At 46.8% G+C, this 17,424-nt stretch overlaps 1 protein-coding gene across 2 annotated transcripts in view; it reads right to left on the bottom strand.

The window, feature by feature from the left end:
- Nucleotides 1-17,424, bottom strand: part of LOC135388686 (ras-specific guanine nucleotide-releasing factor 2-like) — a 457,533-nt gene that overhangs the window by 98,239 nt on the left and 341,870 nt on the right. For both annotated transcript variants that reach the window (XM_064618396.1, XM_064618397.1), the window contains exons 3-6: nucleotides 9,835-9,941; nucleotides 6,547-6,694; nucleotides 5,328-5,411; nucleotides 3,832-3,935 (exon numbers count right to left, since the gene is read on the bottom strand). In XM_064618396.1, coding sequence (XP_064474466.1) covers nucleotides 3,832-3,935; nucleotides 5,328-5,411; nucleotides 6,547-6,694; nucleotides 9,835-9,941 — 443 coding nt within the window. The remainder of the gene's footprint in view (nucleotides 1-3,831; nucleotides 3,936-5,327; nucleotides 5,412-6,546; nucleotides 6,695-9,834; nucleotides 9,942-17,424) is intronic.

The following is a 17,424-nucleotide window of genomic DNA, read 5'->3' as shown; positions in this document are numbered from 1 at the left end:
TATATCGGTATCCTTACTGTTCATTATGTGCATTAATGACATTGCTAGCTTAAGTCCGGAAACGAAATTGGCAACTTAGGCTGACGATACCATGTTCTTCACTGGTACAACTGGCACGAGATTGTTCACTAATGCGAACATTGTAGTGCGAAGACTTTTTGTGTGGTCTGTCAGCGATCTGTTAAAAATTAATGTACGTAAAATTATAGACGATTTATTCCAACAAAAAAAAAAAAACATAAACATAAACATGTTCCAATATTTGTTCCAATTTACCTGCGGCATGAGAAAGTGGAGATCGTTGACACTGTTAAATCGTTAGGTGTTAATTTTTCTGCAACGATGACTCTGAGTAACCACATTTGTTCAGCACGGTCCAAAATATCAACTGCAACGCGTATAATATAGAGGAACAAGGACAACTTACCAGTGAAAGTGTGACATTTCTGTTCACGCTTTATTATGTATTCGTACTATCTCACATAAATTCTTGTTTCCATGTACTGGGTACAGCGGCAAAGAGTGCTTTTGATAATATTCTTGTAGCTCAAAGAAGAAAAGAAAGCTCTTCCGTCTCGTGGAGGGTTTACCGTATAATCATACAACTACAGTACTCTTTAATAAGTATAACTTCATTCCCATCCATCACATATACCAATATAGCTTATCACTGATCTATAGAAAAGCCACTTTTGTAAAATAGCACACTGTTCCTTGAGATAGCCAGCCACGATCTTGTTACACATATTTTCATCGTCACGCGCAATCCTGTATTATCACAAAATGTAGAACAACATATGGTGAACAAATCGTGAAATATACACTCCGTACTTTGCTCATATTGCTTTGATATAGATGTACTGAAATCATCCAAAAGATTAGTTACAGAATTCTTCTAAATTAAAATTGTTTTCAATTGCCCTGCCTAAGTGCTATGAGCAACGCTACAATGGCCGGTCCGTGGATTAATTTCTACAATAACATTCTCAATATTGACACTTCTGTTACCACGAGGATTCAAAACTTTCTTAGCAGCCGCAAGCAACACGTTGAGGCCAATTCCACTTGGCAAAAAAAGAAAAGAGATTGATTTTTTAATTTTTTTAAATCAATCAATCATTTAATCTTCATTTGTACCCGTTTCTTCAGGCATTCCCAAAGGACAGTCAACAAGGCTCGTTTTTGGGCTAGTTTGTGTAGCATCATGGATTGTACTGCGCTAGCTGGAGAAGGACAAGACAGACGAACACAGTCCTCCAAGACTGTCCTCCACTCTAACTTTCGTTGGTCTTGTCCTTCTCCCACCTAGCGCAGTACAATCCATGAAGACTCAAGGATAGGTCCGCTTCTCTTTTTAATTTTCATTAACGAACCGCCTGATGGCTTATCTTCTTGTACGCGAGTGTTCGCAGACGACTGTGTCGTCTATCGCACTATCCGTAATTATTCCGCTCTATCACGCTCTTCAAAACGACTTGATATGAAACTGGTGCTCGACACGGCAGCTACCGATTAATATAGATAAGACCACGTTCTCCTGCGAGTACTATCATACAAATATCTTGGTTTACACTTTTCACACGAATATGTGTTGGTCTAAGCACCTCTCGTAAGCCATCTCCAATATACACTCTGGGATCCTTACGCCGTATGTTTGGTCAATGTCCACTAACTGTTAAAATGACCGCCTACACCGCTCTGGTAAGACAACGGTTGGAATATGTCTCGGCTTTATGGGACCCGTACCATGTCACCTATAGGAACGCCATTGACGCTGTTCGGAATCGGGCTGTTCCTCATATTTTGAACAATTACTTTTACAATTGAAAGCATTTCAGCTTTGAAGGGTCGGCACTCCTTACACACCCTAGACCTGCGCCGTAGGATATCCGGTCTTTGCCTTTTTCACGGCATTTTTCACAACTCTGAGCTCTCAAGAACTCTCTCAACAAGCTCCTAGTTCCAAACCTACATCTTAGCATGTAGTAGGTTTATGTGCAATATTTTTCTTTCTTTCTTTTTCTATTATAATGTTGATCATCTGTTCTGTATTGGGCATGTGTATTTAGTGTGTTCTGCTTTCAAGCCCGCCACAATGTCTCGGTGTGCGACTTTGATAGAGTTAGTTAGGTTGTTACATGCTCTATCCTGTGCACATTTTTTTCCTGCACAGGTGGCTTGTGCCCTCTTCGTTATGTAGTGCCCTCACGGGCTTTTGACGTAAAAAATAATAATTTGACCCACATGCATAGGTGGGGAAGTTACTTTTATTTTGTAGTGCACTACCGTTACTCACTACTTTTTCGAAAAGTAACGTGTTACGTTATTCGTTACTGTTGCGGTAGTAGGTAACGCGTTACTAACGCCGTTACTTCTGATAAGTAATGCCGTTACTTTTGCATTACTTCACCAGTTGTCCTTGTAATATGTACAATTTTTGGTTGAGTCACATAAGTGCATTCCGCAAATCAATACAAGCAATGTTGGGCACAAACAAGGGTCACGCATGTACACAACTTACATGTACGATTTACTGCAACGCAGAAGTAGTTGATGTTCAAAATTTTCATCGGTGAGCTTCGCCCGTTGGGCTGAGAGGACGCCTAATGACCAGTGAGTGCTCCTTGTCAAGGTTGATAGAGACAGTGACCTTTTATCTCATACAGTACAAATCCAAACAGCCAATTCCTTGGTACTTTGTTACTTGTTCAGAGGGTAGAGGCTATTTTTCTGCCGCTTTTGCCCCATTCATCCGAAAAATACCAGAGGGAGTGAAAAACAGAGGTGGTAAACAAAGGTGACACCTACCAGGGTAGGTCAACAACCCTTCTTTTGCGTTCTTCGTGGGTGTCGATGTGTCCTTCTTGTCATTGTTGAAGGTGAATAGAAAAAATCGGGGACTTTCCCGGATTCTGCAGGCACGGTCCTCGCTCAAGCTTTCAAGTTCCCGAACACGCAGTAACGCATAACGCCGTTACGCGTTAGTTGTTAAAAATGTAATGACGTTACGTTACTCATTACTTTTCTCCCAAATGTCATGCGTTACCATATTTCAGTACTCGAATGTAACGCGTTACCGGTAACGCACTACTTTGTAACGCGTTACTCCCCACCTATGCCCACATGACGGTTCGCCAACGCGCGCCGAAATCTCAGCACACGATACACGGTGTTTAACGTTCTTCGCGGAAGCCTGCCACCAAGTTACTGGCGTCCCCAGCTGGGATCGAACCTGCATCCTCGGGATCGAACCCGCATCCTCGGGGTCAATACGTGGACACGCTAACAACTTATCCTTCGAGGCTGATTTCAGAAAAGAAAAAAGAAAGGAAAGAACGGAAGGTCGACCCCAAGAAAAACGATTTTGATTAAAAAGAAACGAACGGAGTAGCCCTTGAAACTGGTACAATTACCGTGGCATGTTTTTCGTTGCCAGACAACGCTTTTTCAGTGGTTATGCGGCGTGCAATTATTGTGATTTGATTCGATTTGACGAAAGGAAAAATAAAATGTTGACCCAATTATGCTGGTCCATTAAACATACGTTCCTTTGCCGCTGTGTTGCCTCTTGTATTGGTCAAGATAATTCTCCAACTTCAAATTTTCGTTTGTTGTTTCAAATTTATTGTTTCTAGTTTTCCTGTCATAATGCACATTCAAACCATTTTTCAAACAATACAACAAGGATATGAAAAGGAGGGGGGCATGATTGGCGAACCCACTGATGTTTTGTGACGGCGCCATTTATTAAGTGGCGCCATCGTAGCGGTTAAGCGGCGGTAGTACAGGTGAAGACAGGAAAAGGCTGAACTAGATGTTGAATGCACTTGCCTGTTTCTTTTCCTCATGTTCTCTGCGTGTGGAGAGCTGATGTATTCGGCTACGATTTGCTTCCATCGGCGTCGACAGAGCCACCCGCGGAAGAAGCTTTGCACCTTTAGGATGAAAACAATGGCGCAAGTAAAAGGCATGCTCTAAGCTTTGCGCTGCTTTTTCACATCGCCTATAAGCTGTCTGCAACATCATCTGATTACATCAGCCTCAACCTCACACGTGAACAAGTGTGGGTACACTTGTGAGAAACGACGTATACTTCGAGCAGGTCTGCCTGCTTTTAAAGCTATCACATTAAATATTCGCGTACAACATGTAAACAACTGCAAACACGTAACTATCAGCCAGCAACACAAAATGCATTTGCGTTAACAAAACATGTCAATATAGGCTCCCCCGCCAGTCTTGCGTTCGCCGCGTTCTCGCATGCCCCACTCCCAACGTGCGGACTACATTATCCCCTGGCGGAGATAGACCTCTGTGATTGTAGCTCTTATCTTCCCTAGAAATATAGTACGGCGAACATCGCGCGTCTAGCATGTCAGTAAACCTATTGTCACTGAGAAACATCGAATCATCCGTAGATGTATTTAAAATGGCAGCCACTATTGGTACTTCGAGGCAGGGGATCAGATAGTACACCACAGGAATTGATGGTAAATACAGTGTCCCCGCAGATAACACAGTATCGCCTGTGCCTTCTCAACTGCTTTAAGTTCCTACAAGGGGCCCCGTCAAAGTTTTATTTTATCGGTCCCTCTATTAATTTTCATTGTGAAATCTAAACCAATAAAAGGGCCATTCTGCCTGCGGTTCACTCTCTATAAAATAGACGCGAACTTACATTCGTAGTGGTTCTCTCACTTTCTTCGGGTACATATTTCCAAATTTGCAATAATACTTTCAGTGTTTTACGAAGCTCGTTTGCCGGTCGGAACAGCCCTTACGACCCCCAGGGGCTATTATTAAAGCGCTTTCACCGTCTCCGCCGTTCCCGCACTTTACATTAAGCAGGTTGCTGGCTGCACAAAACCAGGCTCACTCGTTCAATACAGCGCAAGCTGCAGCTACGTGCGTTACCAACAGCGAGAATCAAGAGGGAGAAGAAAAAGGGGACGAGTCTGGCACCGGGGCCGAGCAAAGACGGAAAAAAAGGTAGCTTCTGCCTTGCACATGGACTTGAAGAACTAAAAGACAGAACGCAGCGTATAGCAGGGATAATGCGATAATAAGAATGAAGAAGAAGCGTAGGTTAGAAAGACAGCAGAGAAAAAGAAAGAATGCTGGAAGCCAACGATCGAGCAGGCAGGCAGAGAGAAACAGAAACAAAGGCATAGAGAGAAATAAAATAAGAAAGGGGGAAAGAAACTGGGAGGACTCACAAAAAGGTAACGCGCGCGTTTCCCGCTGACCGCTATAAATATAGATAGCTAGATAATGGCAAAAAGGAAGAGAAAGAACGAAAGAAAAAAAAAAGTACAAGCCCTACGTACCTTTTTTATTTTCTTTATTTCTTCGCTATCTTCGTCTTCGCTGCGGTTCGGGGTCAGCCTCCATTCTTTCTTGAGAGCGCACAGCTGCGAAGAAAGAGACAAAATGAAAGATTCCGAATGACTTCTTTTTCCGTGCGCTTTTCTACGTTTGGCGTAAGTACTGAATTCTGTAGCAGCCCATTTTCAAAGTTTGTTTCGAGCCCTCTTGTTGTTCGGAAACGTCGGGTCGAAAAAGAAAAATAGTAAAACAGACAAATCCGTAATTTAAGGTTGGAGAAGGTCCCCAGTGGATCCGAAATTTTAAAGCGGGCACCATTGGAAACAATATAGAGCAAATAGAGAGCAGATCCAGGCGTGCCGCATCGTTCGTGAAAAGTTTGCTAGTTCCGTAAATTGTCTTATCAAAGAGGGAGTCGTGGAAGGTGTATGATAGCGGGAGAGCGCAAGGGTGCAATATTTTGGTTACTTTTATTTTAGTTAAGCCCAATTTTAAATCGAAGGCGTAGCAATTGCGCATGCCGATGTCGGCCGCGTCTCGATGTTATGTAGATTGCGTCAGTTTTTGATAATATGCAAGAAACGAAGCAGAACTTTTTAAAGCGTCATGAAGCAAGAGAATGTGCTGCGTATTCGCTGAAATTTGCGTAAAAAATGAACGAAAGTTCTGTAATGATCAAGTACCGGTTCTCAAGTTCAGAGTTTTGCTCCGTTTCCTCAAACAAATGAAAAGTGTCTGCCCTGCTACATTTTGAGTGAGATGTTCTAAGGTAGCGTTCGGCTATATGCAAGGGGAGAGGTGCATCTATCTTTTTTTTTTCTTTACGTGAGTCATTGACACAATGCTGCTCACGGACCGGCCTCGCTAGCTCCGTCGGTAACGTGTTGGCTTGCTGGGTGCAAGATCGCGGGTTCGATCACAGCCGAGGACAGCATGAATGTAGGGAGGACAAACATTGCTTCCAGCACCGTGTGTCGCCATTATCTGGAGTCCTAGCCTGCGGCGCGTACAGCGTGTCGCCACACTAGGCTGACACACCTTGCGTGTAAATACACCCTTGTGCTCCTGCCAATGATGATAATAATAACAATAATAAAAAAAAACAGAAAAAGAAAACGTTTGTTGTACGTTTTATTGGAGACTAGCTGGTCGACATCGCTTTCACTGCTCCGTACGTCCATGTTCTATGACAAGTGGATAGCTCTGGATAATCTCACATACCTCGGCTCGGAGCTTCTTAATTTCGATGGTGAGTTCCTCGCACTGCTGAGTGTACTGCCATTTCGCTGTTTTCTCGCTTTCCACGATTTGCACCAGGTGCAAATGCTTCTGTTCTAGTTCTTCTTTCTGCAGTACCATTTTGCTGAAGCTGGAACAACAAGACAATGGCCTAGATATAGCTTGGATCGTTAAGTGTTCAACGTTTACACAGGGAGGGAAAAGCGACGGCGGTAACCGGGTCGCAGGTTTATATTCCAAGCTGCCATGCACCGTGGCAGCGAAACGAAGACATGACATATATGGCACTCAAGACCTGCATTAACTCATTCCACGCGCCGAAGGATTTTAATTTAACGGTGCGTTCCTGCAAAGCAGGGATGCAGTGCCCCGTGTGACAGGTCGGTATGTCATCACTGAATATTTTGCATAAGGATAAGTAGGTCAAAGAAACGTTTGTCTTATAGGAGAAGGAATGAATATGCTTCACGCCTACACGGCACGTGGAAGACGCTCTTCGCGATACACACACTCTATTGGGCCTTAGGCAGGGCGCTTCACAGATGTCAGAGCTTAATGCGGAAGCAAGCGTTTCTACCTCCCCAACCATGACAGTTTGAAGAATCAGTTCTGTTTTCCTGGACGCTCTGCCGTGCAATACGATTGCGTGCATGATGTAACGAAGCGCATCTATCAAACTCACACAACCAATTTAAAATACGCAAGGAAACACTGCCCGCACACATCAGTCATTTCTTCCGTACCGTTTCGACCGCTTCTGTTCGCAGAAGACGTAACTCCTTCTTCGCCAGTGCAACACTATATCACCACACTCGGGAACAAGGAGGGTACGAGATCGACTTTAATTAGCCTCCAAGACCTCCGACAGTGGACATCCTTCTGCTTCCTATCCCCTGGACGTCCACACGCTAGACGGACACGTGTGGCGGCTGCAACTGACAGCTTGCTGTCGCGAAGTTCTTTCACCGGAGTTCTCTCGCCCGCCCAGCGTAGTGTCCACACGATTGAATTTTGATACCTTCTTTGTACGTGCGCTGGGATGAAGACGGGTTTTCTTTTTCGGTTGAAAGTTAAGGTGTAGTTTGGGAACTGTCTTTGGTCGGCACGATTTATCAGGTGGAATTGTTTTGGAGCATGTTAGAATAGACTGTAGAATAATAGCAAGCAGTGAGTTGTTGCGTGCAGTCGATTGTGGAGACGGTAAGTTCAGAGATTTGTGATGTGGAGCACGTTTACGTACACGAGAGATAAGTACGGCTTTTCTCCCTTCCATGATTTCAAAATCGGAACTTGTTGATTTAAGAAACCTTACTACAGAGACGCCGCTCGTGTACAGCTATAATTTTGATCATTTCATATTCCATATTATTATGTCAGACATTACTGCTTTGAGTTGAACGTTTTTCCCTAATTCGAGCAGCAAGCATTAGATGTTACTTATCGTAGGTGTTGTTGGGGACGAGGCGACTAAACATAGAAGTACAACACAAACAGCCCTCGCAACGCCAAGTTGAATACTTCAAGGAGCGGGATGAAGTCAGGTGCGACCACGTGCAGATGCATCATGCATAATGTCAATGTGCATTCATGCGCTATCGGGGTGACGGATGTTCTCAGTCTTCATTACGCACATTTACGAAAATGTTTGTTTTGAGCGATGTTTATATTTTCCAACGTATGATATCTTACAGTGACAGCAGGTTTTCTTTCAAACGCGTCATGTCAGCATGTTGGCGAACTAACTACTACTACTGATGGTTTTGTACTTACGAGGTGCCCTGGTCGTTGAAAGAAAATTCCGGAAATAATCAAGTCGAACAGGCGTTTTTGTTGCAACTATCATCAGCGTTTTGGTGCTTATTTGTGGGTGTCAGACAATAGCAAATTGCCTCCATGTATCCGTCCCCATTTCTCAACGTGGAGATGCCATCATCACAGAGACAAAGACACTGGGTGGAGCCCCGGAGCGGCGCGTCAACGGAACCAGGGTGGGTGATTAATAGCCGCGTTGCACGAGATTATAAGAGCCCTCGACAACACTATCTCCGTGACTTCTGTTCTTTCTCCTGCCACTGCAGAGGTTGTACACGAACACCTAGAAAGCAACATAACTATGGCTAGCTCAAGAATGACAAACGCAAAACTTCCTTCATGTGTATAGTGCAATCGATGAGAATACGCGAAATGCTTCGAGCGCTCTTCAGCCGTACGTGTGCGTTTGTGATCCGCGTTTCCCTGCCAAACTTTTATGTAGAAAGCGTGTCTATTTGAGTGTGCGTGTGCATACGGCAGCTAAGGGAAAAGGACAGAACCGGAGTCGTAGTCCCGGAGGGAACGCGTGGATCGGTCCGGCCGCAAGTCCTTCGATTACTGCCTCAGCGGCAACAGCAACGCAACGGCAACACATCGGCGAGGTCGTTGCGTTAGGTAGGAATTGCCGCCACTGGAACGTCTCGGCACTCTTTTGTGCCCTTTCACTCTCTCACATTGGGGTTGAAGGAAAGAGGGGTCTCTGAAAATGCGCAATGAACAAAACAAAAAAAAGTGTTCCTTCACGAATTTTTTGCGGACGATGTACTGAACGGATTTTTGTTCTGAAAACGGCTACGATATCAGATATCCGAAAGGAGCAGATGTTCTCATTGGGACAACTTCGTAGCTTTTATAAATAAAAAGTTAATTAACGATTTTTAGGTAATTAGTCATTTGAGGGTCGAGGAACATATGGCCAAGAACGTCCGCCGGCCCAGAGATGATGGAAGTGAAAACATGATGTCTATAGCCCTTATAGTTTTTAAATAAAAAATTCGTATCGAAAAAAAATATACCCTGTATTAAGCACACACAGAAAAAATATTGAACGTCATAACCTAAACATAACAAGTACTTGGCAACTTTTCGAGTCGTGAAACATATGCTACCGCTTCTGAGAACTGCCGCAAACATTTTGGAATATTCTGAACCAAAGTTCGAATTTCGCGAACTTTTGCGAACTCGAAACTCGAAAGGTTCGCTACATCACTGGTCATGAGGCATATTGATTGGTCGTTTCACCTGCCTACATAGTGCCGGTGCAGTGAAAGCACGCTTTACAGGGGACCGCCACGGACGAAGAGACATGCTCTTTCTTTGTCTTCATTCCCTATATTCGTGGAACGCACCCTGCATTAACACGTTTCCCTTTTGCGCTGCCGTATTATACAACATGGATGCGTCGTTACGCGTAGCAATAGTGTCATTCATTTTATGCCCAACGTAAAACCCGCTCACCTGGCGGTGTCGATGGCCTGGACCCAGTTGTTGCATTCGGCTTCGGTTTCGGCTTTGAGCTCGTACTGCCGGGCCCCTTCCCGCCGGTAGCTGATCGTAAAGCTGTACTGTGGGAGATGAAACGTTAACATTGAGAGAAGTTTACGTACGTAATTTCTAACGGCTGATCGATAAAGAAACAAAAATCAAGAATGCACGAAACCTTATTTTTTCTTTCTAGTGAAAGAATATACGTAACAGAAGCAGCACCGCAAAATTCGTCCGGATTATAGCTGGTGACAATCGTAAAATCATCTCTAAATACCACCACACGTCTGATTTCTTTATTACCTGCACATGTTCTCAATTGGACACATAGAACTATAGACGATTCGCAGCAGAATATTGCTTGTTTGAATATTACAAATCGTACTGGTAAACACTGATGTGTTAACAAGCGCACATGTGATTTATAATTGAATAATTGCGCAGGATTCCCATTCCGTGTAATAGCATCAAAGTAGCTTTAATGTCGTTCATCAACAAGACTACTTAGAGCGCTGAGAATTAAAGTGAGACGACAATGGACAGCAGTGTACCGCGAGGCGAACATTCTCACGAAAAGCGCACGTAGCTACTATACAGGGTGTTTTTTACCCTTTACAGATAAGAAAAAAGAAAAAGGCTGTGACAGCAGCACTGACGCTATTTTTCGGGCAGGTTGAATTGGGGAAATAATCCCTAATTCATCAAGGAACAGTGATCTATGCACACGAGTTATCCGGAATGATTTGCTGTTTTTGATGGCGACGTTGCCGACGCGTAGCCGACACGTCTCTTATAAAAATGACTGTTGTTTTTCTCTTAGCATCGTATGCATTTTCTATGTACTCTATCGTCTTCGTATTCTTATTTACTTGCATACCATAGAGGTTCAATAAGGACACAATAATCGTGTTGCAACGCAGGCTTAATATAAAATCTATAGACCCTGTCGCAATAAAAGCTCTACAAGAAATCAGTGGCCAATTCGCAACATATTTTTTACGGGATGTTGATACAGGGCGTATAAATTTCTTATTGATTGCATGAAAGCTTCGTGTTGATTGTATATAGAGGTTCTCCAACCATTTGTTTGTAGATTTTCCACGATAAGGGCTCAATAATAAATCAGTGACCAATTCCCAAAAGACTTGCTGAGGAGGTCCATACAGCACTTATAAATTCTTTATTGGATTCGTCTTTATTTATCGTACAGCTATTGCTACAGCTATGGGCTACAGCTATTGCTACAGCTATGGGCGAATGTCAATAGACATTTTATACAGTAGCGATACATTTTTTTATACGGATCATAGCCAAATGTTATTTGTTTGTTTTTTTAATTTTGCGCCCAGTGTTACGCGCGTGGAATGTAATTTTTGCGCCAAACTTGAGAACTAACGCGTCTTTGGTGGGAACTTCGGCACAGCGTTTCCCGTATTTTTCCAAGTGCATTTGGGACGAAAATTGACGTTCTCAGATTGCACATCTGCTGTTTTCCGTACCTTTAAAAACCCGCGCCTGCAGCCCATAATTTTCGACACCGTTCATTCGCGCATCCTGCCCAGTACACTGACGTGAACACCGTCGTAACACCGGTCAAATTTTCTTCCTTCCTTCCTTCCTTTGCTCTTCTTGGTCTTTCCTCTTTATCTGACACGTCAAAGTCTCGCTCCTTCCTGAGACACGACCGCCTAGTCTTCCTCCATCATCCCCAATTTAGATAGTGCCATCTCTCCAAGTTAAGACTTGGCTCTATGCAACCATAAAGGTGCCTGTCCCTTCCGCTTTTGCCGCGAGGAATCTATACAAACCAGCCGCGCTCTTCCATGTGTATAACTATCGACCGTCATCTTGATCCCATGTACGTTGTTTCCGCGCAAAGCCGATTACAGAGCCCGTCGAGAGTATGTAGTGCAGCCTTTTACCAACTCCTTCTCCTGATTCCCCTGCGCACTTCCCCTTTTTCAGGTTCGGTTCTTTGTCTCGCTTGCCACGAAAGAACAGAGCTCTGTTATTGTTCCCACGACGTTCTTTTTTCGTCTTCTTGTTCTTACTTCGTCTTTGTCTCTGAAAGTTATAACGGCTTTGAACCATACCTAGTCCGCTCCGGTACGCATTATTTCGGCAGGATAGAATAGAGTTTTTTATAGCTTGCATAGGTTTTGTTATGCACGCTTTTATTTTTGTTCGCTTTTATTTTGCGTGGATTCCTGGTTCAGGAGATGTCTTGCTGTTAGCGGCTTTCAAACGTCGTCGCGGTCGGATACGTTTCTCTCTGACGTTGTTGTCGTTCTTGGGCTTAACGGCATCGGCTGGGGCAAACGGCTTGGGCATCGTAGTGTTGAAATAACTCGTGAGATGGTGCGAGAAAATATCATCTATATCACCTTCGTCTAATCGCACGGGAGCGAGAACATGGAGACACGGTAGACAGTTTGCAAGGATGTATTAAAGACACATTCTCGTGAAATATTTTATATGAAACGCCGGAGGAGCTTTCATGCTGCTAGCGTCGCCATCGCAACCTGCGCCGGCGGGGCTGCTAAATTTACGTCTCGGAAGTGACGTCACGATAGCCATCCATTGCGACTGGATGTCTTCGCGGTAAGAGCCAAATGATGGCAGCAGCTCCCCTTGAAGTCGGTCCAGGGCCCACACTCTTAAAAATTGACTTCACCGCATAGCACGCTTTTAGCCAACCATAATCTCAAATGATATCGTTATCTGCTCCGATTTGTTGAAAACGGGAGGCGTACGCCTTTTTTGTGACACTTATGCTGTTCATAATTGTCACAAGAAGAAAAAAAAGGGAGGGGGGCGGCGCACACCTCCAGTTTTCAACAAATCAGGGCAGATAACGATATCATTTGAGATTATGGTTGGCTAAAAGCGTGCTATGCGGTGAAGTCCATTTTTAAGCGTGCAGAACCCGTAAAAGTCGCATCATGTGAATATACCCTTACGGCGCATTCCATTGGCAGAGCTGGGTGACCAGCTCGTGGTCCAGCGTGGACCAGCGTGGATGAGTGGTTGGCGTGCTGACCATGTCACGTCGAGACTGGGAGGTACCCGGGTACGAATCCCGACACCGGCTGTGCTGTGTGGGGTATTTCCTGGGTTTTCCTCAGACGTTATCAGGCATATGTCGGCACGGTTCCCTCAGAAGTCGGGCCTGGACGCACATTCCCCCAGAGCGTTAGTCGTGACGTTGCCCACCTCTGTGAGGCCGACAACGGCGAGCTCTTTCATTAGCACCAGCGCAGAGTTGGGCGAATATGTTTCGCCCTGGGAAGGGGCAAAAACTGTTCTATTGGCGGAATCGGAGCACGCCTTGCATTGGCGCATTGGCGGAGCGGGGGCAAAAACTTTGCTCTAAGGAGCAATGGTTTTTGAGTAATTTCCTTGGGGCAAAGCAAATTTCAAAAGCTCGCGAAATGTTTTCTACTAACTTTATTAAAACATGCGTTCATTAAGAGCGCTCGATGCTGTGCGTGTCTTGTGTTTGTCCTCTTTTTAGCGCTTTTACGTTATGGAAGTTTTCTACTAAATATCACTGTAAGAGGAAAACGAGGAAAACAGGGAACAATTACGGTTTCTAGTCCCCTGTAGACCGAAATTACTAACTTGCTATTTTAGTCGCAATACTCTGGTATTTTGTCATAGGAAAATTTAATGAGACAGGTATGAGACAGGTATGGTCACATGTTCAGGGGCTGCAGGATGACGCAACGATTATGTACAACGGTTATTTACAACATGGTGATCGATGAAATGATATGATATAGTTCACGGCGGCGTGCCCTTGATCGTAACGCAGCCACCTCGGGCTGAAAGCGACGGATGGAAGCGCCATCGACGAAGAAACCTGTCATCTCCAATAGCGAACAGTTCCCGCTGCAACTCAGTAGTGAGCAGTATGCGCGCTCTCCGCACCAAACAAAAAATGGGCACATCTCGACGACGTTGCGCGACTGCCTTACAACGAGCCTCCCAAAGCACAACCGCGCCGCAAGCTGTGAGAAGTACACTAAGGCGGTGTGGGTGACGTTGGTTAAAGCGCACTGGGCATACTATGTTCGTGCTTCGTCGGACAAGGTTCCAAAAGACGCGAGCAATGCGGCAGGCAAACAACACGTGCATGTTTGTCTCACGTTCACTGCAGTAAGGGCACAAATCTGTCGCTGTTACGTGCCACGAGTACAGGCGGTCCCGTGTGGGTTGCACGCCCCACGCGAAAGACCACATGGTGTCCCGCAGAAATCCAGGGAGCCATGTAAACACCGTCCATGCTATGTTTGACGCCTGCTCAACACGCACTCGAAGGCTCTCGCTCGCTGACACGGAGTCCAGCAACAGCGCACCAGCCATCGAAGAGGGGGAAGCCGCAACGAGGCTGCCATCAGGAACAAGGGGCGAGAGCTGTTGGTAGTACGTATGAACCGCGGCGTGAAACCCCAATGGTGCTACCGCCCGTGAACCACTGACAGGGTTTGGCCCGAGGAGTTCCACCCAGTAGGTGAGCAGCACTTTCGCCGGCGAGTCTTCCTCAGCGTGCACAATTCGCAACGTGGTGCTGAGAGCGATGCCCCGATTCATAAGCCCGATATCTGGAAGGCTCATCCCGCCCTTAGAATTCGTAAATGCCAGCATGGTCCGTAGGACAGGGCCTCTCCGCTTTCTCCAGAACAATGACAAGAGGCAAGAGTGCACCCGAACGACGACTGCACGTGGGGCAATAGAAACGTGACTAAGATGCCACAAGCGTCCCGGTAAGACAGTACGTGCGAGGAACGATCGTTCACAGTACGACAGGTCAAATGCCTGTGTCGCATCACACTTCGTCTGGAGCTCCTCCAGCGCCCTGAACCAGTTATCGACCTTTGGGCCGCGGCAGTCGAACACAATGCCCAGTATTTTTAGTGACGCGCTGAACTGGAAAGGCAGTGATGAATACGGAGAAAAGCTCCCGAGTGGCATCAACTTGGTCTTGGCGAAGTTGAGCATCCCACCGGAAAGTGCAGCATAGGACTCGTAGACTCGAAGGACCTCAGACGCAGAGCTTGCATCCCGCAGAAGAACCGTGATGTCATCAGCGTACGCACTGACCTTCCATTCCCCGGATCTGGGAAGCGGAAAACCGCGAATGCACGGGTTGGTCTCAATGTTCCATAACAGGGGATCAATTGCCAAGGTGAACAGAGCTGGAGAGAGTGGGCAGCCTTGCCGTACGCCCCTGGAGACTGGGAACTCTCTAGACAACTGCTGCATCATGTACAGGCTGCTGCGATGATTGCGGTACAGCTTGGCGATGGCACTGATGAGCCATCCAGGGAACCCGTACTCTCTGAGGACAGCGAACATGTAACTATGCACCACACGGTCGAATGCTTTCTTCTGGTCAAGTGAAAGTAAGCAACCATCCGGTACACGTGGAGTGGCGTAGCTCAGTGCGTCTCTCAGCCCTGACAGCGCGGTGTACATCGTGCGGCCTGGCACTGAACAAGTCTGAGAATGGTGGATTACTGCCGGGAGAGCATTTTGGATTCTATTGGTCAATACGGAAGTCACTATCTTGTAATCGCTGTTCAGCAGCGTTATTGGCCTCCAGTGTTCGGGACTACCAAGGTCGCCGCTTGTCTTCGGGAGCAAGACTATATGTCCATAACCAAACGACTCCGGGAAGTCGGCACCTTCGAAAGCCCTTCGAACAACGTCGAAGAGGAACTCCCGAATGCAAGGCCAAAACGTAGCATAGAATTCGGAAGAAAGCCCATCAGGTCCTGGACTCTTGCCAACTGCCGCACATCGGACCGCCATGTCCAGCTCTTCCAAACGCAGAGGATGTTCTAAAGCGTCGTGGTCGATCCGGGGAAGGACCGGAAGGCCCTCGAAGAATGAGCTTCGCGAACTGCTGACAGACTCGTCAGTGTACAAGTTCCGAAAAAAGTTTTCAAAGCCGGCGAGCACCTCCCCGGGGTCTTCAGTCACACTGCCGTCTGGTCTTCGGAAACGAGGAAGCTCACGCTGTTCGGTGCGGCGCACGGAATCCAGGTACCGGACCACGCCAGGGCCAGCAAGCGCCTGAGACCTGAAGTAATTTTGTCGCGCCCGTCCAGAAGAATCTTGAAGCAGTAGACGGTAGCGGTGCTGCAGCGTCGCGAGATACTCCTCCATCATGGGTGTCAACGGCGCTCCTCTGCTCACAATACGTATTTTGGCAGCTAAACGCGCAAGCATGGCTGTTCGCGCCCGCGCTTTCCGGCGTCCCCACGTCTGAAAGAGGTCGCGCACCCAGACTTTGAACTTTTGAACTCATCCCACTCTGCTGGAGTTGGCGACCGACTTGCTAGGTACTCTGCGATTTTACCCTTGATCTCCGAAACAACATAGTCGTCATGGAGAAGCGAAGAGTCGAGACGCCAACGCACTGCTGCCGGGCTGCCGGGACGGACTGCTGCCGGGAAGAACCAGTGCTGCCGGGAAGCTGTGAAACATCTAGAATCAAGATCACAGCATGATGATCACTAACATGAGCGCCGAGCTGGGCAGTGCTGATTACGCTGCAGCCAGTAACGTACGGCTGAAGGTCCCCAGGTATGTAGAAACGGTCCAGACGGGACGCAGAGCCTGCACGTGACCACATTGCCACGAATGTATCCCCATGCACCATCGTCCAGGCGTCGCGCAGACGGTGCTCTTGCAGCAACCGACGGAGCTCACGCGCGTTCCAAGTTGGGCGTCCGCGCCCGGGGCCACGAACGTCACAGTCAGAATCCACCACACAGTTAAAGTCACCACACAGGACGGCACCACTAGGTGGTATGAAACTCGTACGGAGGTGATAAAAGAAGGTGTTGGTGTCACTTGTGCGGGATGGAGCATACACGGTGATGAACGATAGCTTCTTCCCCTGGATAATGAAGTCGAAGCGAAGGGCGCGACCTTCCGCATCATGCCTCGCAAAGCAATGAGATTCTAGGCTCGGGTTGAGAACCACAACGCCCACACCACTCCGATGTACAGTCCCGAAGCTGAAAAACGCGCGGACGTTGCACCTCGCAGTAAAGCCAAAGACGTCAGCATACCTTGTGAAGTGCGTTTCTTGCAAGAAAAGTAGATCGCAGCTCAGGCTGCGAGCGAACTGAATAACGGAGACCTGTTTGGCGGGCGACCGGAACCCTTGGACATTTAAGGACATGACGCGGAGAGCCATAACAGTGAGGATGAAAGAGCTGGATACACTCATCATGATTCGCCGTCAGACGCAGGCGGCATGTGGACGCTAGGCGGGGAGCCCGTACGTGACTTCGTCCGACCACACTTCTTACGCTTCGGCATGGGAGCAGCAGCCGCGTCCCCAGACGAAGACAAATGCTGATGTTTTGCGGCTCGAGGCTCAGAGGAGTTCTCATCGACGTCCGAACTCGCGATGGAGTAGAGGGACGTTGAAGAATCATCCATCCCGTCATCATCAAGCACTGGCCAGGCCTCTGGGCCCAACAGATTGCAGTTTTCTTCCGTGCCTGCTTCAGAGCCACTGAGCTGGGGAAGACCGCCAGCCGCAAT

This window comes from Ornithodoros turicata, chromosome 3 (assembly GCF_037126465.1).
Source record: "Ornithodoros turicata isolate Travis chromosome 3, ASM3712646v1, whole genome shotgun sequence".
Classification (NCBI taxonomy): domain Eukaryota; kingdom Metazoa; phylum Arthropoda; class Arachnida; order Ixodida; family Argasidae; genus Ornithodoros; species Ornithodoros turicata.
Note: the sequence above shows the minus strand (reverse complement) of the source record. Positions and strands in the feature narration are given on the sequence as shown.